At 36.4% G+C, this 26,051-nt stretch overlaps 1 protein-coding gene across 10 annotated transcripts in view; it reads right to left on the reverse strand.

Annotated features, from left to right (window-relative positions):
* Positions 1-26,051, reverse strand: part of SOX5 (SRY-box transcription factor 5) — a 1,162,090-nt gene that overhangs the window by 147,189 nt on the left and 988,850 nt on the right. For all 10 annotated transcript variants that reach the window (XM_055571976.1, XM_055571993.1, XM_055571999.1 and 7 more), the window contains one exon: positions 10,530-10,653. In XM_055571976.1, the coding sequence (XP_055427951.1) occupies positions 10,530-10,653 (124 nt within the window). The remainder of the gene's footprint in view (positions 1-10,529; positions 10,654-26,051) is intronic.

The raw sequence follows: 26,051 nt of genomic DNA on the forward strand, positions 1-26,051 counted from the left end.
AGATGGGGAAACAGTGGAAATAGTGGCTGACTTTATATTTTTGGGCTCCCAAATCACTGCAGATGGTGACTGCAGCCATGAAATTAAAAGACACTTAGTTCTTGGAAGGAAAGTTATGACCAATATAGACAGCATATTTAAAGCAGAGACGTTCTTTGTCAACAAAGGTCCTTCTAGTCAAGGCTATGATTTTTCCAATAGTCATGTATGAATGTGAGAGTTGGATTATAAAGAAAGCTGAGCACACAAGAATTGATGCTTTTGAACTGCAGTGTTGAAGAAGACTCTTGAAAGTCTCTTGGATTGCAAGGAGATCCAACCAGTCCATCCTAAAGGAGATCAGTCCTGGGTGTTCATTGGAAGGACTGATGTTGAAGCTGAAACTCCAATACTTTGGTCACCTGATGCAAAGAGCTGACTCATTTGAAAACTGTGATGCTGGGGAAGATTGAGGGCAGGAGGAGAAGGGGACGACAGAGGATGAGATGGTTGGATGGCATCACCGATTCAATGGACATGGGTTTGGGTGAACTCCAAGAGTTGGTGATGGACAGGGAGGCCTGGCGTGCTGCAGTTCATGGGGTTACAAAGAGTTGGACACGACTGAGTGACTGAACTGAACTGAACTGAACTAAGTTTGTCATATCTTTTATTCCAAAGAAGAAAATAGTGATACATTATAGAATAATTTAACTTGTTTAGAAATGCATAGATTTGTCCTATACATTTATAATCTCCTTATGAAATGAGTAGGGCAGACATCACTGGAGCTACCTTGAAGAAGACAAGCTAAGGTACAAAGAGGAAAATGACTTGCCCAAGGGCACAGAATAATATGAAATGGGATTGGGACCACCACCGTCTTTTGCCACCTTGCATAATTTTTCTTCTGACAGAATTTATTTAATTGAGACAATTAACAATTTCAGATTAGAAGTCTCACTGATGCTTACTCATAGCTTAACTCAGATCAGTCAATTTTTAAAGTTTTAAACCATCCATTAACCAACTCAGAGAGCATTAGAATTTAGAGATAACCTCTCAGGTGAAAAATGTTCAAAAGGAAAAAAAAAATATATCGAAGAAAAACACCATATTCTAGTCATGGAACTGATTACAGGAATAATACATTTGGGGCAAATATGTGCACACAAAAATTACTGTAGCATTGTCTAAAACTGTGAAGTACTGTAGATAAACATATGTTAATTGCTTGGGAACATAAAATATAGTGTATTCAGTTTAATGAAACAAGATGCAGAATAATTTAAGTCTGAAAGTATAGAAGAAAGATGGCCATGATTTTCTGTTATATTTATAAGTAGAATATATCAGAAACATTTATCCTCCATATATTATACAGTACATATCACACATGAGGTGTATATATACATATATATATTACATAGCATACATTATAATACACAGATATCCTCACTCCTGCATATAAATACATATTTATGCATGAGTATATAATATATATATATGTATATAGTATATGTATATATAATGTATATGTGTATATAATATATATATGTGTATATAGTATATGTGTATATAGTTCTGGAAAAATAGGTAACAAACTTAATAGTGATCACCTCTGCAGATTGGGGTTACAGACAGGAAAGTATGAGTGTAGGAAGATAACTTTTAGTTACTATATGGAAGAAAGATGGCCATGATTTTTTTTTTTGGTTATATTTGCACAGGCAAATAACTTTTAGCTTCTGTTTAATATTGATATTTGTACAGACAGCAAATGCTATCTTTAATATATTTGAAAAAATGTGAAGGGTTGTTATGAGGTGACTATATAAATAGGATCAAGAAAAGTTTAAATATGTTCTGTGAAACTAAAGCAAAAAATAAATTATTAGTGAATTAGTACTGTTTAAAATGTGTAGTTCTCCCAGCTTCCGCCCTTTGCACTGGCTGGAGTTGGGTCACAGAAGCTGGAGAAGTTACCTAAGGCCATGAGATGGGAACCACAGTTTGTGGAAAGCCATTCAATAAAGAAGAGAACAAGGAAGGACCTGATAGCACGGAGCTACCACATCAACAATGACTGAATTGTTACATGAGTAAAAAATATTATTTTTCCACATTTAAGCTAGTATCCTTTCTGCTTGTTACAGTATACTGCTGCTGCTGCTGCTGCTAAGTCGCTTCAGTCGTGTCCGACTCTGTGCGACCCCATAGACGGCCTCCTGCCAGGCTCCTCTGTCCCTGTGATTCTCCAGGCAAGAACACTGGAGTGGGTTGCCATTTCCTTCTCCAATGCATGAAAGTGAAAAGTGAAAGTGAAGTCTCTCAGTCGTGTCCGACTCTTAGCGACCCCATGGACTGCAGCCTACCAGGCTCCTCCGTCCATGGGATTTTCCAGGCAAGAGTACTAGAGTGGGGTGCCATTGCCTTCTCCTTGTTATAGTATAGTTGAACCTAATACAGGATCTGATTCTCATGATGTTCCAGGAGCATGACTTCTTCAGTTTGCATGGAAAACACAGATCTCTATCTTAGAGTTACAAACAAGATACTATTTTACCCTGTTTTATTAAATACGATTTTTGCTTCTATATTTTCCCATCAACATTATGATTAAAGTTTGCCTTCTAGTGGGGCTTTCTATAGTGAAAGAGCACATTTACTGGGCAACAGAGTTGTCCAGTATTGTTAACAGTTACATCTATTCAAATAAAATAATATATTGCTCCTCTGGGCTTACACTTATACTGGGCTTATACAGTTTGATGACCTTAGTGTGAGCTTACTACTAAGATGAGATTCCATGTTTGCTGTGGCAACTATAATACAAACCTGGAATTTTGAGGACTAGGATACGAATTCATAAGGTAATACATTTTGAGGCCTTTTGGCTGAAACACAGTGTCACTAGCCAATCTGAACTCTGGTATCAGGAATGAGAATCATGTCAAAAAGAAAACACTGAGCTGAATCAGTTCATATTTTAACTGAAGGCATTCTTAATGTTCTTAACTGTTAAAAAGCAAACAAGATGGATTAAAAGATTATAGTTTTAGTCTAATGAAATCTGAAGAATTTATCAAAGAAAGGGCTATTGTGTTTTTTTTGTTTGTTTGCTTGTATGTGTGTGTTTTGGTGGTGGTAGTGTGTGTGGTTGGAGAAGGCAATGGCACCCCACTCCAGTACTCTTGCCTGGAAAATCCCATGGACAGAGGAGCCTGGTAGGCTGCAGTCCATGGGGTCGCTAAGAATTGGACACCAATGAGCAACTTCACTTTCACTTTTCACTTTCATGCATTGGAGAAGGAAATGGCAACCCACTCCAGTGTTCTTGCCTTGGAGAATCCCAGGGACAGGGGAGCCTGGTGGGCTGAGTTGGAGAGTTGGACACGAGTTGGACACGACTGAAGCGACACAGAGTTGGACACGACTGAAGCGACTTAGCAGTAGCCAGCAGCACTGTATGTGGTGGGGGGCGGTGGGGAGACTGGACCAAATACTGGTTATTAATATAGCACAGTTACTACTTCACAGAGATATACTGCTTAACATTAATATGTCTCTCTGTATGTAAACAATAAGGCACGAAATAAGCTATCATTTCCATACTAAGTTATGACACTGTCACAGTAAAGATAGATAGATATATATATCTTTTCTCAGTGATGAATATTGTAAACTCCATTATTTGGCAAAAAGGAAAACAACTATCATACTGACCTAGAAACATCTAATCCATGGGAACTGGAAGGTGGCTGTCACCACATACTTTCTGTACTCAGTTCTCTTTACTTTTTAATCATTTCATATTTTAATGCCACCAATCTAACATGAGAACTTAACTGATTGACTCTTTAGTTTCAAAACTCTTCTCTATAAAAGTAAATATTTACAAAGCTTTAAACTGAGTTATGTTTGCCCAGTGTCATTGATTTCTAAGATTTGGGGAGGGGAGGCGAGGGAAGAGGAAGAGCTGGTCACAATAATTCTAACACACACAGAAGCCTGAAGATATGATTACATCTTCTCTCTGCTTATGTACAAAGAATCTACAGTATGTGATCCTGATAACACATGTTTCCTATTTTGTCAGTTCAATAAAAGCATACCATGTCAATGGTTTTTAGCTTGTGATTTGGTGATTGTTTCAGCACTGATTGTCAATGACCTATATGTCAGCTGATACAGTTGACACAGTTAAATCAGAAATTAGCATGCAGTCTCCTAAAATGCCAGACACATGGACCCTCTGCACCAGAGAGATATAATGAAACCCACATGATACCCCCATTAAACAATGAAACATGTGACATTAACTAAAAACAGGAACACATCAGCAAATGTGCCTGAGGAAGTTTATGGTATTTAACTCCTAAACATTAATTTTATCGTGGAATATGAGGAACTAATTAACTGAGAGTTTCCTTTTTTATTGGAAGCGGAAATACTGTTCAGAAAACTGATGAAGAGTAAATACAGCATATTTTAAGTTTATTAAGCTTGGCTCATCGACTTCCATTTATTTAAGCTAATCTCAGAAGGCAATTAAATATTTCAATCAGTAAATTTATATGGCTATTTTATTTAGCACATTTCTGAAAAATTAATCAATGTGTTAAAATGTAGAATGAATATGTGAATATATTTCTAGTTTCAAACAACCAAAACAATAACTAAATACATTTTTTAAAAATCACATGATTTCTTCCAACATGACCTCTAAAAGGTGAGTGGAAAATGATAAAAAGTTTAAAATTTGGTGATTATAATTAAAACAGTTAGGGTTAAGATTGTATCCTATGAGATGAATGTTTCTATCAGCACTATAATATTTTTTCTCTAAACAATAGTACTTTCCTAGTCGGAGGAAACATCATTCAGGTGTGGCAGAATGCATTTGATCCTATATAGAACATGAAATGTCATTAACTGCTGGGTGTGGGTTTATAATATTATTTTGATGAGGGGGGACAGTTTTTGCTGGTATTATGCTCAGTATTTAGCATTTTTAAGTAACCTGAGATAGACACAATGGGAGGCACTCTTGCATATATAATGCTATTCAATCTCCATAACAATTCGGTAAAATAGGTGTTATTAATCCATTTTGTAGGTCAGGAAATTGAAGCTCAATAACTTGCACAAGGCCAATCAAAGCAGCATGATGTGGCGAATCAATTGCTTATTGTATAATATTACACGTATCCCTGTAAGTGCCAGGTAAATTTTGTTACAACATTCTATTCTGTGGTTGTAATGTGATAGGTCAATAACAATAACTATCAAGTTAAAAGTTATGATGTTTAAAATGAATATATAACAGGCTGCTGCTGCTGCTGCTGCTAAGTCACCTCAGTCGTGTCCGACTCTGTGTGACCCCATAGACGTCAGCCCACCAGGCTCCCCCGTCCCTGGGATTCTCCAGCAAGAACACTGGAGTGGGCTGCCATTTCCTTCTCCAATGCAGGAAAGTGAAAGTGAAGTCGCTCAGTCGTGTCCGACTTTTAGCGGCCCCATGGACTGCAGCCTACCAGGCTCCTCCGTATAACAGGCTATAAGTTCCTAAATGTCTTAGATTCAGGCACCATCCGTGGCTCAATAATTCTTTCATGGCACCCTTAGGACAAAAGAAATGTCCAACTGCTCCATTTTATTAAGTAACAAGTTCCAAACAACTCATGCCTTTTATGTAGTGTTTTAGAGATGCCTCTGTATTTTCCTTGAAATTTTAAAACATCCTCTGTGCTCTGTGAATTAGCTACAGCACCCTGGTACTTTAGCACACAGTTTGGGCACTACAGCCCATCTATGGGGAAGATACAATATCTGTGGCTATGTGACACATTCGTTTTGACACTTTGGGCCAAAACTATCAAGCCAACCTATTGTGTGGCTATTCTACTGGATTTTGCCTTCCTGTAGATTTTTTAAAATTTCCACATAAAATATCTTCCTGTCCAAAATTTCTAAAGCATCTAGTAGATTTACATGGCTAGAAGTTTTACACTGAAATAGAAAGGAGAGAGGCAGAGGACTACAGTCATTGGTAAAAAGAGAAGAACTTCTTCCTTTTATTTCTGCCTATCAAATATATGCGCTGAAGGAATAGTGTTTAACCTGAGTGCGAGACAGGGTATGAGGAAGCTGTGTGTAACAAAAAGAGAACTGAAAGTTGGGGTCAGAGAAATTGGTATTGACCAAACTTATGGCCTTCAACCACCTTATCTCAAATGTCTTTCTCAAGTCTAAAGTGTTGAGCTAAAACCAACAGACATCTTCAAAATAATTTTAAATTTTCATAGATTTTTTTCTATGGTGAGCCAGGACAAAAGTCTTCCTGCTAACATAAAATCGTTCTACAGGTACAAAAGGTATGCACATTTTATTTCAAAAATATCTACTGGATACAAGCTTTGCAGTTCACAGGTTCAAGTCTTTGGTTGAGAGCTCAGAATTCCACTCAGTCTTTCCAGCAGAAGCAAATGGACTGTGTCCTTGGAGTCTTCAACCATCCAAAGTGTACTCGAACCAACTCATTTGTAGATTACATTTATTTTATAATTCAGAATTTGAACCTTCATTATTCAGTCTTTCAAATTTATTTCCAAGGGCTTTAATGATTGCTTTCTACTTAAAATGAGCTAATATCTACAAATATCATTTAAAATTGGGATCTTAGATTATACAATATAAAATCTGGGGTGTGTTTACATATAACAACTGAATTGACAATTTTCATAGAACTTATTAGTTAAAAATAAAGATCATTTATTTTTTCCTGAATGAAATAGTCTCTGAATTGAGTTGATTGATTAAAGCAGTATTTTTACACAACTGCTTTCCAGTTATTGCATATATTAAAAGTGCTCAATTTAATAATATACCATTATTTTACCTTAGAGGTCTGGAAGTATTTTTACATTTTAAGACGTAAGTAAGAAAAACAATAACTAGATAGAGATACATGGAGAAGTTGGGTTCATGATTGATTTTTACTAAGAGCAAATGCCCAAACAACTAAAATTCTGGTGATATATCAACATTTGCAAACTGATCTACATATTCATAGATAAGAGTAGACTACAACATTCAATAAAACTTCTTTTCTATCTACCCACTTTGCTCTGAAGTCTCTGGCTGTGCTATTTATTTGTATATTGTTTAATGATATGCTTTCTAGTAGTTAAGAGAAATCCTAGTAACGATATTCTGTAGGTGTTCATTCCACACCATATTTCTACAATTATATTCATTAGGCAAAATACCTTTATTTTCAATGAAAAACTTCTTTTTGGAAAATAGGAGATACTAACTCAATGTATGATGGTTAGGTTACCCAACTTGTAATTTTATTTTTTCCCCATTGATATTATTTTAACTTTCTTGGGTAGTTTCAAATTTTATTTATTTAATTTTATTTATCAAGACACATCAAGTTTAAATAGAAAAATGTATCATCAGTACCTTCTTGAATGGATTGATGAAAAGCATTTGAGTATATTAAAAATAGTTTATCTTTCATATTTACTTGGGACTAAAATCAAGATGGATTAGTCAGTGTCACTGTCATTAAAAACTATGTACTATTACTGAAAACAAATGAGAGCCAGACATGTCACAAACGACAGAAAATTTGAGGGTGGGGGATAAAATAGGAAGTCCCACTGAAGAGGGATGATGGAGAGATTTGCTTCTTTCCCTATCTCAATTCCTCTCCTGATACATGATTATGGAGGAAACAGTTTGGACTATTTATGGCTTCCACCTAGCTCCTCAACTCAAACTGACTCAGAGCATGAGCGTGTCAACAAGCGTGGCACTTTATTTTGCTACTGGCTTCATCTTAGATTCAGAGTTTGGCATGACTGTAGTTTCAAGCTTGCCAGCAGCTGTAGAGATTTTATCCTATTTTATTTCCAAACATACTAAAGATGTGGTATCATTTATAACTTTAGGCACTGAAGGTATAAATATCAAATGGTTGATATACCAATAACTTTAGGAAGGGATGTATTTCTCCATGCCACATTACACGAACACTGAACAAGTCCACTATGCCAACTCATCAAATGGGAGTGAGGGAGAGGTGTTCCTGACCTTTTCCAGGTCCATAGTTATGCTATTGTTCACACTCAATGAGGTTTTCTCTTCAAGTATCTGAAAATGGGACTTATTTTTACAGTTGCTTAAAACATTTCTTTTTGGAAAACAGAACTGGTCTACATGTATGTACTGCAGGTACAATCTGAGGCAATCTGATTTTTAAAAGCATTTTTTCTTTAACTTTAGTAACCAAAGCTACAAAAAAACACATTGACAACATGCATTTAATGTGAATAGTAATTCCTGAGGTATATGGAAACAAAATATATTTTATAATTAAAAACTCAGAAATTAATGTAGTGATAGAATTTAAAATTTTCTTCTTAAAATTTAAGTTATTTTTAGAATTTAAATATTTAGAATATAAATGTAGTTCTTAGTTAAAAAAAAAAAGGAAGCTGGTATTTCTGGATGAATCAGTCTACCAAGACACAATTATGTGACAAACATATTAAATGAATAAATTAAAGATCCAGAGTGAGAACACCATCTTAAAACACAGGAAACCAAAGAGAAAGATATTCAAAAGCCATGTTAAAAACTGTAAAGAACAAAGTGCCTTACAAGTCTGAATTTTGAAACTCCTCAGTTCAGTTCATTTTTACCTAGACTCCATAGGTGCATCTACTCATATTTATGGTTCTATATATTTAAAGAATTACATCCCATTTCTTCAATACTGTACAAAGGAAGGTGTAAAAACTAGAAATGAATGTTAAATATGAAATTTCAAGACATCATTTAGCAGGAAGTATATCTGATTTCTAGTAATATTCAACAAATTTCTCAAATGCAGTAAGTGTTGAAGCATAGCAGGATGTTAATGGGACAATTTATTAACATATAAATGAAGCAAAATCTACTGGAACTTCCCAAATATTCTACATAAATATATAAAGTGATAATATTTTGCTAATTGTTTTCAATGGTATTCTACTTTGATCTATGAAAATACTTCAATATACTTGCTTTCTCTGTATTTTTTGAGTATGATAATAATGTTCTGGAAGATACTTAGCTTAGCAGCCTAGTCTCTCTTTGGAATTTGTTACTATTTTTATCTACAGATTATAGTTTGCATTTTGAGTCTCTGAATTTTGGAAAATAAAGTATTAGATTGTTTCCAAAACAGTGTAGAATTTTGATTTTGGTTAAAAAAAAAAGGTCATAAAAACACAGGCAACTAAAGTTAATAAGCAATATAAACAGTCATCTCAATATAGACTATCAGTGTAAAAATGCCTTTTTTGTTTGTTTGTAATGAATGCTCATTAATTCATTCAACAAATAGTTGAATATTGTACTAAAACTTTAGATATAACAATAAATGAAACAGAAGGCGCTCTGGCCCTCAGTTTACAATTGAAGTGGAAGAAAATATACAGGATCCAAAGGAACCTGGAGAAAGGGATCTAACTAGTTCAGGCCAGCCTTCCCTGCTCTGAGTTGGAAGAGGTTCACGACACCAAGGAGAGTGAACCCAGACAATTCAACTCACAGGTTAAGAGAGTATGGTTTGGTCTAAGAGCTAAAAGAATACCAGTGAGAAACTAGGCTGTAAATATAGGGAGGAGATGGATAATAGAAGGCCAGCTAATTCACATTAGGAAACTTGGGTTTATCTTAAACCACAATGGAAACCTGCTGCTGCTGCTGCTGCTAAGTCGCTTCAATCGTGTCCGACTCTGTGCAACCCCATAGATAGCAGCCCATCAGGCCCCGCCGTCCCTGGGATTCTCCAGGCAAGAACACTGGAGTGGGTTGCCATTTCCTTCTCCAATGCATGAAAGTGAAAAGTGAAAGTGAAGTCGCTCAGTCGTGCCAGACTCTTAGCAACCCTGTGGACTGCAGCCTACTAGGCTCCTCCGTCCATGGGATTTTCCAGACAAGAGTACTGGAGTGGGTTGCCATTGCCTTCTCCACAATGGAAACCTATTAAACTGCATATTCCTGTCTTCTCTTTGTGACCCCATGGACTGAAGCCTGCCAGGCTCCTCTGCCATGGAATTTTCCAGGCAAGAATATTGGAGTGGGTTGCCATTCCCTTTTACAGGGGATCTTCCCTACCCAGGGATCATATATAGGTCTTCCACACTGCAGGTGGATTCTTTACCATCTGAGCTACTAGGGAAGCCAGGGATATTCCTATTTTACCTATGTAAAAATAAATTCAACCTGAAAATCATACTCATATTTTAGGAATACACTGGAAATAAAAGTTATGAAACCAAATTATAAAAAACAAATACTGGCTTCAGAAACACAGAAATATTTTAGGCACTTAAATATCAACATAAACCCTTTTCTTCATTTTCTGTGTATTTCCCCTTTAAAATAAAAATGCTATACGGGTGATCTCATTTCTTGGTGTGGCAGGAATATTAAATTGCCTAAAGACATGACCTCCACCCACTCCCAAATGAAAAATCAACGGTACTTACTACATCCAGCCTTATAGCTGAAGCCTGGAGGAAGGAGGAATCCTTGCTGGGCAGCTGCAGCCAGTGTCCGTTGATCGGGAGGGAATACGGGAATCATTAATGGCGGCAGTTGACCTTGAACCTGCTGAACGTATTAGAGCGAATCAAAGAGAAGAAGTCTTGACATTCCATGCTTCCCAACCCTCCTTATTTTATGATAAAAGGGAAAAAATATTCAGTTCAATATACAAGTTTGCTAGAACACTGGACGTGAGACTGCCTTGGGACTGCTTTAGACAGCAGATTCAGAATACTAAATACTATATAACTGGAAAGTGATATCAAGTTCACTTTCTAACCTGATGAATAATTTCCCTACATATATCCTTGAAAGTGGTGAAGTATCTATTGATGCTTCACACTACAAGTCTTTTCCTATTGCATTAATATAATGATTTTAAAAGTACCAGTTAGGTTGAACTAAAATCTCCTTTTACAAATCCCATTTGTTGGGACTAATTCTACCTTCTAAAACAAAATTAACTAAACTGTACCATTTTATAAGTTCTTCACTACTTGAAGATAATTCTCATGTTCATGCGTAATATTGAGTTTTTAAATGTTTGAATAAAAGATCTGGAAGAAAGCTTAGGGAGTATTAAGACTTTCTCTATTCTTTACAGAAGAGGTGTGTGTGCGTGTGTGTGTGTGTGCGCGCGTGTATTAACGCGCACATGTATGCTCCATTGCATCTGACTATTTGCAAATCCGTGGATTGTAGTCCACCAGGCTCTTCTGTACATGGAATACTGGAATGGGTTGCCATTCCCTTCTCCAAGGGATCTTTCTGACCCAGAGAACCAATCTGCATCTCTTGCACCTCTAGCATTGGCAGGAGGATTCTTTGCCACTGTGCCTCTTGGGAAGCCTCTAATAGAAGAGGCAACTGGGGCCAAAAGAGAACTGATTTGCCATGGCCATGGAATGGGGTGGGGATGGGTCAAAACTATGTCTATGATCTGGTTCCTTGGATCCATCTCTGTCCTAGACTTTTTTGTCATCTATCTTCTTTCAGGCAACTGAACCATTCCTCAAACCATATGGCTTCCCTGGTGGCTCAGCTGGTAAAGAATCCACCTGCAATGCAGGAGACCCTGGTTCGATTCCTGGGTCAGGAAGATCTGCTGGAGATAGTATAGGCTACCCATTCCAGTATTCTTGGGCTTCCCTGGTGGATCAGCTGGTAAAGAATCCACCTGTAATGCGGGAGACCAGGGTTTGATTCCTGGATTGGGAAGATCCCCTGGAGAAGGGAATGGCTACCCACTCTAGTATTCTGGCCTGGAGTCGGGCTCAATAAAGGACAGAAATGATATGGATCTAATAGAAGCAGAAGATATTAAGAGGAGGTGGCAAGAATACACAGAAGAGCTGTACAAAAAAGATCTTCATGACCCAGATAATCACAATGGTGTGATCACTCACCTAGAGCAAGACATCCTGGAATGTGAAGTCAAGAAGGCCTTAGAAAGCATCACTATGAACAAAGCTAGTGGAGGTGATGGAATTCTAGTTGAGCTATTTCAAATCCTAAAAGATGATGCTGTGAAAGTGATGGACTCAATATGCCACCATAAATTTGGAAAACTCGGCTGTGGCCACAGGACTGGAAAAGATCAGTTTTCACTCCAATCCCTAAGAAAGCCAATGCCAAAGAATGCTCAAACTACCACACAATTGCACTCATCTCACACGCTAGCAAAGTAATGCTCAAAATTCTCCAAGCCAGGCTACAGCAATACATCAACCGTGAACTTCCAGATGTTCAAGCTGGTTTTAGAAAAGGCAGAGGAACCAGAGATCAAATTGCCAACATCTGCTGGATCATCAAAAAACCAAGAGGGTTCCAGACAAACAACTATTTCTGCTTTAGTGACTATGCCAAAGCCTTTGACTGTGTGGATCACTATAAACTGTAGAAAATTCTGAAAGAGATGGGAATACCAGACCACCTAACCTGCCTCTTGAGAAATCTGTATGCAGGTCAGGAAGCAACAGTTAGAACTGGACATGGAACAAAAGACTGGTTCCAAATAGGAAAAGGAGTTCGTCAAGGCTGTATATTGTCACCCTGCTTATTTAACTTATATGCAGAGTACATCATGAGAAACGCTAAACTGGAAGAAACACAATCTGGAATCAAGATTGCCCAGAGAAATATCAATAACCTCAGATATGCAGATGACACCACTCTTATGGCAGAAAGTGAAGAGGAACTAAAAAGCCTCTTGATGAAAGGGAAAGACGAGAGTGAAAAAGTTGGCTTAAGGCTCAACATTCAGAAAACGAAGATCATGGCATCCGGTCCCATCACTTCATGGGAAACAGATGGGGAAACAGTGGAAACAGTGTCAGACTTTATTTTTCTGGGCTCCAAAACCACTGTGGATGGTGACTGCAGCCATGAAATTAAAAGACGCTTACTCCTTGGAAGGAAAGTTATGACCGACCTAGATAGCATGTTAAAAAGCAGAGACATTACTTTGCCAACAAAGGTCCGTCTAGTCAAGGCTATGGTTTTTCCAGTAGTCATGTTTGGACGTGAGAGTTGGACTGTAAAGAAAGCTGAGTGCTGAAGAATTGATGCTTTTGAACTGTGGTGTTGGAGAAGACTCTTGAGAGTCCCTTGGACTGCAAGCAGATCCAACAAACCCTAAAGGAAAACAGCCCTGAATGTTCATTGGAAGGACTGATGCTGAAGCTGAAACTTCCATCCTTTGGCCACCTGATGCGAAGAAATGACTTACTGGAAAAGACCTTGATGCTGGGAAAGATGAGGGCAGGAGGAGAAGGAGACGAGAGAGGATGAGATGATTGGATGGCATCACCAACTCAATGGACATGAGTTTGAGTAAACTCTCGGAGTCGGTGATGGACAGGGAGGCCTGGCGTGCTGCAGTCTATAGGGTCGCAAAGAGTCGGACATGACTGAGTGACTGAACTGAACTGTATGTATAATCCATGGGGTTGCAAAGATTCAGACACAACTGAGTGACTTTCTCTTTCACTTTCAAATCATATGACCTCTGTTTTGGTTGCCATCTTTGAACACACTTTAATTTTCGTGTGTCACTCTCAGAATGTGGGATTCATATAATTCAATAATCTAATACAATGGAATCACTATTTTCTTTGAATTGAACAATAATTTCTAGAAATATAAACTAATGCAGTAATTTCTGCAGCTATGTCACATTATTATTAAATGCAGAGAATGTCATTTACTGAAATATTTAAGACAGTTTTCCAAATATTTCAACCAGATTTCTCTGGTGGACATGGTTATTGGTTAGTGTTTGTCAGTGAACATATGATTGAGAATGTATAATCATGCTAAAAATCACACCTCTGATATTTTGTTCTCCTTTACTATTTTTTCCTCACATTAATGCAGTTATTTGGAAAATAACTATATTATGAACACATACTATGTATAAGAAAATGAGCTAGGTAGTACAGACACTGTACTGAACAAGACAACCAAGATCCTATGCCCATGGAGCTTATATTACAGTGTGGATAACAGTTAAATGTAAAACAAGCACATACACAAATCAAAAACACAAAACAAATTCATTCAGTTGCTAACCTTAACAGCAACTCTGAAATATCTCCCAGACTTGATTTCCCTTTCTCTCACTGACATTCTTAGGACACGTAATTCTTATTCTCATTTCTCATTTCAAAAGTCTACCCACAGTTTCTCCTTCATTTCATCTTTCATACTAAACCTCTGAGATATTTCTGAGATTTTGGTTGGTGAGTGGTGGTGTTGGCGGGGAGTGGGGAATGTTGAGAGAGAGAGGGAAAAAGAGAGAGAGAGAGAAGGCATGATGAGGATGGGGGTTGGGGAGAGAAAGAGAAAGAGCCAGCCAGCCAGCCAGCCAGGCAGAAAGAGAAAGGAACACTAAAGAATGAGAAATCAGTTTTCAGAAATGACTCCAAACTGGAAAGCATTTCTTTTAGCAAAAAGTATTTTAAAACCTATCTATCACTGCCACCAGAGTGAAATAAAGTGAACAACACAACCAGAAAACAAAAAGACAATGTTTTAAGGTTAGAGCTGAAGGTTGTAGATGTTATACCACTACAGCCAAAATTTTTTTGAACATACTGGGGAAAAGATAAACCTTATTAAGAAACCACTGGAAAACAACTGATTAAAATTAGAGACTGCATGCTGAGCAGGTATGCAGGAAAAAGTGGCCTAGAATAATGGGAGACATTTGAAGAAAAAACAGCATGGGGGCTGGCTCTGTGTAAGAAGAGGACACAGACCAGAATAACAATCAAACAAAGAAACAAGTAACAAACCAGCCATACTGGTTAAGGGTTATCACCAGCTACTATGTATCCTTCATATTTCCTTGATTGGAAATAAGTTATTATATTTTATATAGTACATTGCCTTTCTGAGACACCACTGGTTAAATGATTTATAAGATGGTTATAAATTTAATAAGAACACTTTAGAGATAAGAAGAAAGGAACTTCAAATGGAATGTATACAAGGGTTAGAAGAGGCATCCAAACTTTAGAGGCCTTAAAATTTGGGGAAAGTAACTTGTACAATTGCAGAAACAATAGGTTCTTGTTTTAGTGAAGTAGTTCTTAAACTTGAATGTGCATTTTAGAATCACCTAGTAAGCTCTGAAAAATATTCAGTGCCCAGACTGTTTCCAGACTGAACCAACAGGAGTGAGACCCAGCCATGAGCCTTATTTAATGTCCCCCTGATGATTCCAATGTGCATCCAGGTTTGAGAAGTACTGTCTTAAAGAATGCTGAAGTTATTGTCAACAGGTTTTTTTTTTTTTTTGTCTTCTTGTTTTGCCTTGACGGTAAAGAATCTGCCTGCTCTGCAGGAGACCCAGGCTCGATCCCTTAGTCCATCCCTGAGTCCCTGCAGAAGGGAATGGCTACCCGTTCCAGCATTCTTGCCTGGAGAATTTCATGGACAGAGGAGCCTGGCAGGCTACAGTCCATGGGGTCGCAAAGAGTTGGACACGACTGAGTGACTAAACTTTCACTTCTATAGGCAACTACGTCAACTTCAGGTATATAAGTATTTGAAAGGGAGACTCTGCCTCTTACAGGTCTGGTGCTGAGAGGATATTAAACTATATTCCTTATAGAGTTCTTTCTAAACGAGCCTTGTATCTGTATTTCACATGCTCCTCTTATGAAAAGTTTTGGGATGGTTTGCTTTCACTAAGAGAATAACGACCAAATCCTTCTACATATTATTCAAGTTTATTCACAGTGTGTTCCTACTCCATCTTTTCAGCCATTTTTCTGCCCTCCTTCAGATATCCTGTACTCTTCGCTCAATGGATCATGAAGACTTCCTTGCATACATGATACTTTTCCACGCTTGAAGAGACTCAAAAGTATTTTTCTCCTCTGTTTTTAGTAATTTCTCTTTTCCTTTTCTTCTTGGCAAAAAATTCTACTTATTTTTCAAAGGCTTTTGAGACCCACATAATGCCTTTGCCTGTGAAGTATTTCTTTCCTATGATGCCAGTTTTCAGGCAGAAACAATTGTTACTTCTTTAATCTCACAAATACTTACAATACTTACAATAAATAGTACAATACTTAATGTATTGAATAATAGTTACTTGTATAACTTGAGTCTCCCTAAAGACCTACGAGCTCATTTAGGAAAGAGGTTGTAACTTATTTATAATTGCAACTTAGAGCAGCATCTTAATTATTATATGAATTAATAATTCATAAATAAAGAATAAGAATGTATTATATAATTCTATCTATGTAATTTCTTCTTTGTGCACCAACTCCAAATGTCCACAAAAGGCCTGTGGACAACAAAGTTCTTTAACAACCAGAGAGGAATTCAGTTTTACTGGAGAAAAATGGCAGCATGAAAAACCAGCTGCTTTGTGTTCCTGTTCTTAAGATATGGATAAAAGGTCACATACATTAAGATAAATCCAGATTCTTGGGAATAGGCATGCATGAAGAAATATTAAAGTAATACAGAAACACTGGAAATATATTACATCTGTACTGAACAGATAGACTTGCCTATCCATGTTCTAATAATGTTTTAATTGTTACAGCTTCGCAGATATTAGTATTCTATCATTATTTTCTTTCTCAAGTATTTCCTGGTTTTATTTACATTTATTTTTCCACATTAATTTTAGGATATGGAATTCCTTGTTGAATTCATTAACCTAATTGCTTGATGGCAGGTTATATCTTTCAATTTATTAGAATCTTCTTCAAATACTTATTGTATTTTCCTTGGTAATTTTATTTCTAAGGTTTTTAAAAATATTTATATTGCTATTGAAAAGTTAATTTTTTTGTTATACTGTTTAATTGGTTACTGCATATACATAAATCTCTCTACTTGTGTGTGTGACAGTTTTTATCCAGGTAATTCATTTATACTCAAATAATTTAAAATAATCTTTCAGGTAAACATTTTAGTATTTTAAAGAATAAATTACAATAAATTTGGGGGCTTTTAAAATCTGTTATTTTACTATAATTTAAAAAAATATTTTGCTTTAGTATTATAATTTTTTTAGTGCCATAATTTTCCAAGATCCACATATATAAAATAATGCTTTCAAGACTGAGAAAGATCTTCAAAATTATCTGGCATAATACAGTCATTGTGCTGATAAATAAATGAGACTTAGTTTGGCCAAATAAATTGTTCAAGATCCCAAAGTTAACATTGAAACTACATCTCCTAATAATCTAGTATACTTTTCCAACACTTGGGAAGAACTGGGGGTGGGGAACAGAAGGAACTACAAGGGAAAGGAAAGACTAAAATAAAAAATAAACCTAATCATAGCCCCAATGATGTGTTTATTTTAGAATATTAAAGGACAGATTACAGAGCACTGTACTATTTTCAGAATAAAGTAAACAGTAAAACATATACAATCCAGGATCTGTGGTTAATTCATCTATGCAACTAAAACCACATTTCAAATAGAGTTCATCCTCATTATTGGCAGATTCTGTACTTGCCAATTTGCCTACTCACTACAATTTGCTTGTACCCTCCCCAAATGGACTCGTATTAGTGCTGTTGTGATCGCTTACAGACCTGTGCAAGGGAGCAAGAAATCTTGATGATTTTGCTGCTTAAAATGCACATAGAATCAATAATACATATTAATAAGTTGTCTTTAAACAGAAACACACATAAAACAAGTACATGTATTGATCAGTTGATGAAAATAGCGCGACCAAAGGCTCCTCGGAGCGTAAGTCTGTGTTTCCTTTAGAAGCAGTTGCCCAGCGTCTGCTAATTCAGTGTTCATGTCACCTTAATAGAACATAAGTAGTGCAAATAATGAGCAGCAACTGTATTATTTCTGTATCTGATATAATTTTTGGCTCCTTGTTGCTAAAAATTAGCCAAACTTTGGAAGAAAGGGACACATCATATCACATCAAAACAGTATAATGTTTCCTGGGTAAATTCTAAAATCAATGCAATAAGTTTAGTAATTTATTCTTATATATTTGCCAATTTTGACTACTTCCAAGTACTATTCACTGTTAACTTTATTTTCCTTTTCTTAATGGATGAAATCCCTTTAAGCTCCTAATTAAGGTTTGCAAAATATGTGACATCTATAATTAAGTTTTAGGAAAATACTTTTGTCACAAAATTTTGGTCTTCTTAGCGGGGGCATGATATTCACAAGTTAGAATAACACATAATGAATTTTAGAGGCTACTTCCTATATATGTTAAACTTTAAGATGGAATATTATGTTTTAACACTTTTTATAATTCTACCACATAGATTCTGAATGTAATCTTGACCCCTAAAATCTAATGAATCCACCATAATCACTTTATCACACTTGTAAATGAATGACTAAACACTTACCAATTATGAATAATAATGAAACATTTTATATTTTAGGTAAATCATGCTTAGTCACTAAGTTGGGTCCGACTCTCTGCCACCCCTTGGACTGTACCCACCAGGCTTCTCTGTCTATGGGATTTCCCAGGCAAGAATACTGAAGTGGGTTGCCATTTCCTTCTCCAGGATTTTATGTAAATATTCTATTGCAAAATCTTACATTGGGTTCCATGAAACTAATATACCAGGTAGATATTTAAGGTTATTAATTTAGCTTCTAGTCCCATAGGTCTGTTTATTATTCATTCAATCAACATTTTTACTAACTGTAATAGAATGCACACTTTTTTGGTAACTAGGAATACAAAGATGAATTCACACACAATATCTGCTCTATAGAAGTCCTGAGTCTGGTGAGGCAAAGGGATAGTTAACTAGAAAACACTGGTGTTAGTTCAACAACAGAGACTTGTATGTGATATACTATGAAAGTACAAACTAGAAACTCCTAACATAGCCAGAAGTTAAGGTAGGCTTCATGGAGATAGGTCCAGGAGATACAGACTCTGAACAAATAAGCAGGAGTTCACCAGGCAAAAAGGTGGGAGTATGAGGAATGAATTTTAAGCAGAGGAGATGAGAAATGAGCAAATTATCAGGGATTAAAAATAATAATAATAATGTGAGAGGGAAGCTACCAAGCAGTGTTCAGTTCAGTTCAGTTCAGGTCAGTTGCTCAGTCGTGTCCAACTCTTTGCAACCCCATAGACTATAGCATGCCAGGCCTCCCTGTCCATCACCAACTCGCAGAATTTACTCAAACTCATGTCCATTGAGTCAGTGATACCATCCAGCCATCTCATACTCTGTTGTTCCCTTCTCCTTCTGCCTTCAATCTTTCCCAGCATCAGAGTCTTTTCAAATGAGTTAGTTCTTCCCATCAGGTGGCCAAAGTATTGGAGTTTCAGCTTCAGCATCAGTCCTTCCAATGAATATTCAGGACTGACTTCCTTTAAGATGGACTAGTTGGATCTCCTTGCAGTCCAAGGGACTCTTAAGACTCTTCTCCAACACCACAGTTCAAAAGCATCAATTCTTTGGTGCTGAGGTTTCTTTATAGTCCAACTCTCACATCCATACATGACTACTGGAAAAACCATAGCTTGGAAAAACCAAGCAGTGTAGAAGAGCAAAAAGATATAAGGAAGAATCAGTGTTAGAAAGTCAGCGTATATCAGTCTGTGTATCAGAAAAAGAAACATGGATACAGTTTCCCCCGTAAGCTCTGCTGGATGTAGTTTAGGTGGGATACCCTGGTGAGTATATGGAGGAGAGATTTGAAAGGCAAAGCAAAGTGGAGACTAGGTAGGTGTTGATGATGCAGAGGTTATACATGTATGAGTATGTAAGAAATCTCTGTACCTAAAAGAAAAAAAGAAACTATATATATATATATATAAGAAAAGGAGAAGAGGACAGAGTCAAAGATAATTCTCAGTGTCTAGTCTATGTAACTATTTATATTGGTAAAAACAAACAAAGCATTAGGGATAATGATTTCTTTCATAGAAAGATATGAACATGGTTCTGAACATATGTGTTAGAGGTGTCAAAATAATGTTCCACTGGAGATATCATACCAGCAGATATAAGCAGATTGATACTCCCAGCTGAAGCTAGTGAAAGACATTTTTAGAGCCTATGGTTTGGGGAGTCACTTGTTGATGAGAGTTGATTAGATAATCTATAAAGAGGGTTTGAAGGATAAAGAGAAGGCGGCTTAAAATCATCTGGGTCACAAAAATAATTCAACAAAGGGCTGAGGAAGAGGAGTCTAAGAACAAAGAGGTAAGATAAGAATGACAAAAATCATTAAGTACAGTACCACAAAAACCAATGAAATACTAAGATTGAGGTAAAATACTAAGATTGATTGTCTCAGTGAAAAGTGCTGTAGAAAGAGTATTTTTAGAGACAAAATATTGTTGAAATTGTTAATTAGAAGAGAGTGGCAAATCTAACAATATCAAATTCATTAGAATGGAAGATAGCATATTCCTAAAGGTTGAGCACTGAATGTGTGTATTAGTCGTTCAGTCGTGTCTGACTCTTTGAGACCCATGGACTGTAGCCCGCCAAACTCCTCTGTCCATGGTATTCTCCAGGCAAGAATACTGGGAGTGGGTTTCCAGCTCCTTCTCTAGGGGATCCTCCTGACCCAGGGATCAAACCTGGGTCTCCCACATTGCAGGCAGAGTCTTAACCATCTGAGCCACCAGAGAAGCCCAAACACTGAACAACAGGCAAGAAAAAGGAGATGGCAAATGTACATAATTCTTCAGAGAAGGTTGGATGAGATGTCAGGAGAGACATTTGATGATAGCTGCATAGGGATGCAGAGATTTTACTTCAGTAGCAGAGTTTTAGGCAGTAGCACATTTATTAGCTGAAAGGTGCAAATGGATACTGAGAATTTGAAATGTAGGAAAGAGAAGTTACTTGGTGGACCACAACTGCAGAGGAGGATGAAAGGCAAGGTGGAGGTGTACAGATTCATTTCAACTGGGAACATCTCCTTCTCCCAGGCCCTGAGGATTGGAGCCACACAAGTGGATAAGCAGATAATGTTCTACAGGCAAGGGTATGAGAAGTTAAGGAAAACCAGGTCTGATGGAAGAAATTTTCTCAATGTTGAAGGCAAAGATCATATCCTGAAAATGAGAGACGCTGGGATTGAGGAAGTGAGTTCAGAAAGGGTATGGAAGTTTGGGATGATTATGGTGAGAAAAGAAAAAGAAAGTAATCACAGATGATTAAAAAGGGCAATGGAAAAGGCTAGCAGCTGAGGAGAGACAGTGAGAATTTTGATGCTGTCAGTCTTCCCTTTTGTGAGTTTCTGGTCACTGTGTTTGATAGTCAGAGAAGATGAATTTCAGCATACAGGTGGGGGAAAGGCAGGGGGATGGGGGGGCTTCAGCAAGGATAGGTTATGAGGAAATCAAAGCTGCTTTTGAACAGCAATGGGCTTTAGACTTACCCCAGGAAGAGAGGCCTGGAAGGCATTTCTAAGTTGAGAAAACTATAGGAATCAGAAAACTAGAAAGACTATTCCATGAAACTAAGGAGCAGTTTGTGTGAAAGCTCAAAATACAGGAAGTTGTGATAGAAGACTTGTTTAAATGGCATACACAAATGTTAAAATGAAAGGCACTTTTATGATTTAAGTCAGTGCAATTACAAACAAAATGTAAAATCGGAAACTTTTCAAATGTTCTGCAAGAATTTAGTCCGGTGAGTATTATAGTATTCAAGCACACGTGGTCTATAGGGATCAGTTCACCTCCAGCTGAAATTCAGCCACCTTTGGTGGGGAGCACAGCAGCTGTTTAGAAGCACACAACGATACTCCACAGCAGTTTTTGAGAAAATGGAAAATATAATATCCAAATGAGATGACAAGAGGGGTTTAGGTAGGCAGGATATAATTACCCAAACTGGAGTAACCAAGATGACAAAGCTGACTTTCCACCATTAGCAAGAAGAGGCATAGGGTCCTCAATGACCACTAATAGCCTGTGTTTTCTCACTTCATATAATAGAAAGTCAATTTGTAAGTTTATCCTATCCAATGAAGTGGTATTTAGAAAATGAAAAAAAAAAAAAACAAAACAAACAAACCCTATACTAAAATTTAGAAAAAGGAGTCAATTTATCTTCCAATTAATCTACTAGGAAGACTAAAGACCATCTCATTGAGTGAAACAGGAACATAAAAACACTGCTCAAATTGCAATCTCTTCCTCTCACTTCTCAACAGTCACACTGGAGCTGTATCACCTCTAATTTCATTTGATTCAAGACAAAGACGAGTAGCCATATTCCTTTAGAACAAAAATGAACAGCCATGTGGATTTTTTACATAGTAGTCTTCTTCGGCAAAAAGCCACATAACTTTTTTTAAAAATCGTTTCCAAGGATGAAAATGACTTTGCCAAGCAAAGTGGCTTCAAAACAGGCCTCAAAAATACTAATAGAAAGACAGATGGTTCTACTAAGAGCTTGGCTGCCAAAAAAAAAAAAAAAAAAAAAAGAGTGATGCTATTGAAGCTGACTGCAAAGTTATCTGATGACTACAAATACTTTTGTCCCAATGCAAGTGCTAACTCTGCCTTCAGGGCTGATACAGCCAAAATACTAACTTCCCCACATCCGATCCCCCTGTATCCCTACCCCTCCTAAGTAAAACCTGTCAGTGCCAAGCCCCGCAAAACAGCACAAGCGTGCACTTGATTCTGACTGACTGCTCTGCAGAAGCAAAATAGTGCATTAAAGAACTCCTATTTAGAAACAGACCCACAAGGAAAATTGCTTCTCTTTTCAAAACTGCCTGTCACATTTTCTTTTTCTAATTCCCCTTTTCCTCCTCCTCCCTGTCACCAAAGGGCCCCTGGGCCCTATGAGTTTAGATGATACAAACTCAATTTATATAAAGAAGGCAAGAAGCAGCACCACTGAGAGGTGGGGATAGTTTGCGAGGATAGAGAAATAATCCAGTCAAGACACAGTGCAATTTTCTTTCCAAACTACTACTACAATAATACCTCCACTTTATTTCCTTCAGGGCAACTGTCATTTCTTTTTAACCAGATTGCTACTAGATATGATAGAAACTAAAATATTATATGGTCACTGACTCTTCCTTTCAATGGCTCATTTCACTATTACATTTTTACTTTTGCATGATGTGTTTATTATTGGCATTGTTACTAGGATACGACCACTTTCAAATGATGCAGAATTAAGACCTCTGTCACTAAGAGGGGATGAAATTTCATCCTTAATATTATGCAGGTTTGACTTAAATGTTCTACTTGTCTAATAGAAGCCTTTATATTCAAAACTTAAATGTTACATTCTTATAAAGAACCATTTTCATGTATTAAACTCATGTCAACCAAAATGATGATACTTACTGTATAAATAATACATGCTTAAACAAAGTATGTCTGTTGACTTCAGGAAAGAATAAATCTGTTTTAAAAGTTGGTAATCAAAGAAACTTAAGGGTGGCAAATACACCATTCATTAAGAAAGCAATTGTGAGAGTATGGTAAAAACAGGGCTATTTTATTTGCCAAGGGAAATTTTAAGCTGAATAAAAGTATTTTAAAAGGCAATGATTAAAATATCTTAAAGGATGTATTATTTAGGATTAGGTTATCATCTGTTTCTTAAAGGTCATATTTTACAGGGTTTCCTTGGTGGCTCAGTGATAAAGAATCCAGCTGCAAATGCAGGAGATGTGGGTTTGATTCTTTGGTTGAGAAGATCCCCTGGAGAAGAGTGGCAACCCACTCCATTATTCTTGCCTGGAAAATTTCATAGACAGAGAAGGCTAGGGGCTACAATCCATGGGTTCATAAGAGTTGCACACAATTTAGAGACTAAACAACAACAACATATTTTACATAGCTTGATAGTAGTTACATGATAAAATGGAAGTCTTTATACTGCAATTCTGTTTCTTCAAATTTGTGTGACTATTTGTATTATTTAATATGGTTTTTGATAATAAAACAGGCTGGTTCCTATCAGTATGCATGGTTTTCTGTTCACATGGACAGAATTAGGCTTTGCAGTACCAATACAATCTTATTTTACATCACGCATTGCTATGCCAATTGCCATTTACACACAAATGAAAGGCAACACAAAATAGAATGGTCAACATGAAATATAGTATTTTTTCAATTACATTTCTCAGGAGTCCATGATTAGAAAACTTAATAAAATTCACTATGTATTGATTTCTAATTTATGATGTTTTGCTCAATGGCCTATAATACATTATTAGTGGGGTTTTTTCTCATGCCATATAAATCTCAGCTCAACAGAAGTTCTTTAAAATATTATGCCTCAAAAATCACCACTTTATAGAGAAGCTTGAATTAGGAGTGACTACTAATGGGTACACGGTTTCTTTTTAGAGTGAAGAAAACATTCTGGAATTAGACAGTAATGATGGGTACAAAACATTGTGAGTATACTAAAACCCACTGAATCATACACATGCAGAAAGGGTAAACTGTATGGCATGTGAACTATATCTCAAATTAAAAATTAACCAAAGTAAAAAATAAATATTACCTTAAAATATATCACTTCACTACTGCCAGAAGGAAAACTGAATTTGCTTTGAGACACTCATGTCTTATATCAGAAAGATGTTTGTATTTGTATAAAGCACTTCTACATGCATTAGTTCATTTCTACTTTATCCAGTCTCTTGGAGATCAGCATGTCAGATATTGTCATTTCCAATTTTAATTAATGAGCAAAACTGACAAAAAAACAAGTAATTTGGAAACTTACACACGATCATACAGCTAGCCAAAACAATAAGCCTAGGACATAAATTCTTCAATTCTTCTGAATAAATTATATAACTTTCTAAAATAAAAATACTGATTTATATAATGACTACAGAAACATTGTGACAAAATCCACATATATTTTATCAGCATAAAAATGAGTCACATTTAAATTATTTCTAAAAAATAAAGTTTTATTATAATTTAAAACATTTTTATAGCAAGGGTGGCATTTGACCTTGATTTACACCTTTATGTTACATTTTATTTTATGTTTTCTGTACAAAAGCTTTTCAAATTTTCAATGTGTATATGCATTACTTTAATTCTCTGAAAATTGTTCAGTAAAACAGAGATGCAACAGGACATCATAATGACTGGAATTCAACAGAAGGTAATTAACACAGAAATTCATATCCTGTATTCACTGTTTGATAGACCCTATCTTAAATAGTGAGTCTTTGTTGCCTATTTTGGCAGAAAAATTCTTTGAAGTTTGACTAACAGAGGATTAAAAATAAATTGTAAAGTCTGATTTTCATTAAAAGTATATAATTTCGACATTTATTTCAGAGATTCCTGAAATCATTACCAATTGCTTTGAAATGTATTAGTTTATTTCTTACTTAAATGTCCTACACCATTAGGATTTATTCTATGCAATGAGCACTGGATTGTGAAGTCTTTTAATATTTTCTATGTCTTGCCTAAGTTAGTTTACACTTCCTCACTGGATTTATGCTTCTTACCAGACAAAATCCTTTTATTCTTGAACCTGTTCTCAAACTGGAGACCATGACACACAGCTGAAAACTCCACCTGACTTAGACTTAAGAACTACTTTTCCTCAAAACCCAGCTTAAGTGTCACTGACTCTAATGAAGACTAACCAACCTCGCCAAGCAAAATACATTCATTCATTTATTGAGTGGCCACTTTGTGCTACACAGTTAGAGGCTCTAGGATTACTGTAATAAATAAGACAGACAAGTATATACTATGAAAAAATTAGAGCAAAGGCAGAAGAAAAGGAATTTGGGGAGGAGGCTACAAGTTTAAATGTGGAATCAATGATACAGTGACATAAACAGAGACTTGGAAGAAGTGAGACAATAAATGTCTCAGTTATCTGGGGGGAAATGTGTTCCAGGCAAATGGAAGAGAAGATGCAAAAAACCTAAGGTAAGAGTGCTGTTTTCACCAATGCTTCCTTCTGCTGTCTGTACTCTATGAGACTATCCTATT

The sequence above is a fragment of the Bubalus kerabau genome, chromosome 1 (assembly GCF_029407905.1).
Source record: "Bubalus kerabau isolate K-KA32 ecotype Philippines breed swamp buffalo chromosome 1, PCC_UOA_SB_1v2, whole genome shotgun sequence".
NCBI classification, from domain to species: Eukaryota; Metazoa; Chordata; class Mammalia; order Artiodactyla; family Bovidae; genus Bubalus; species Bubalus kerabau.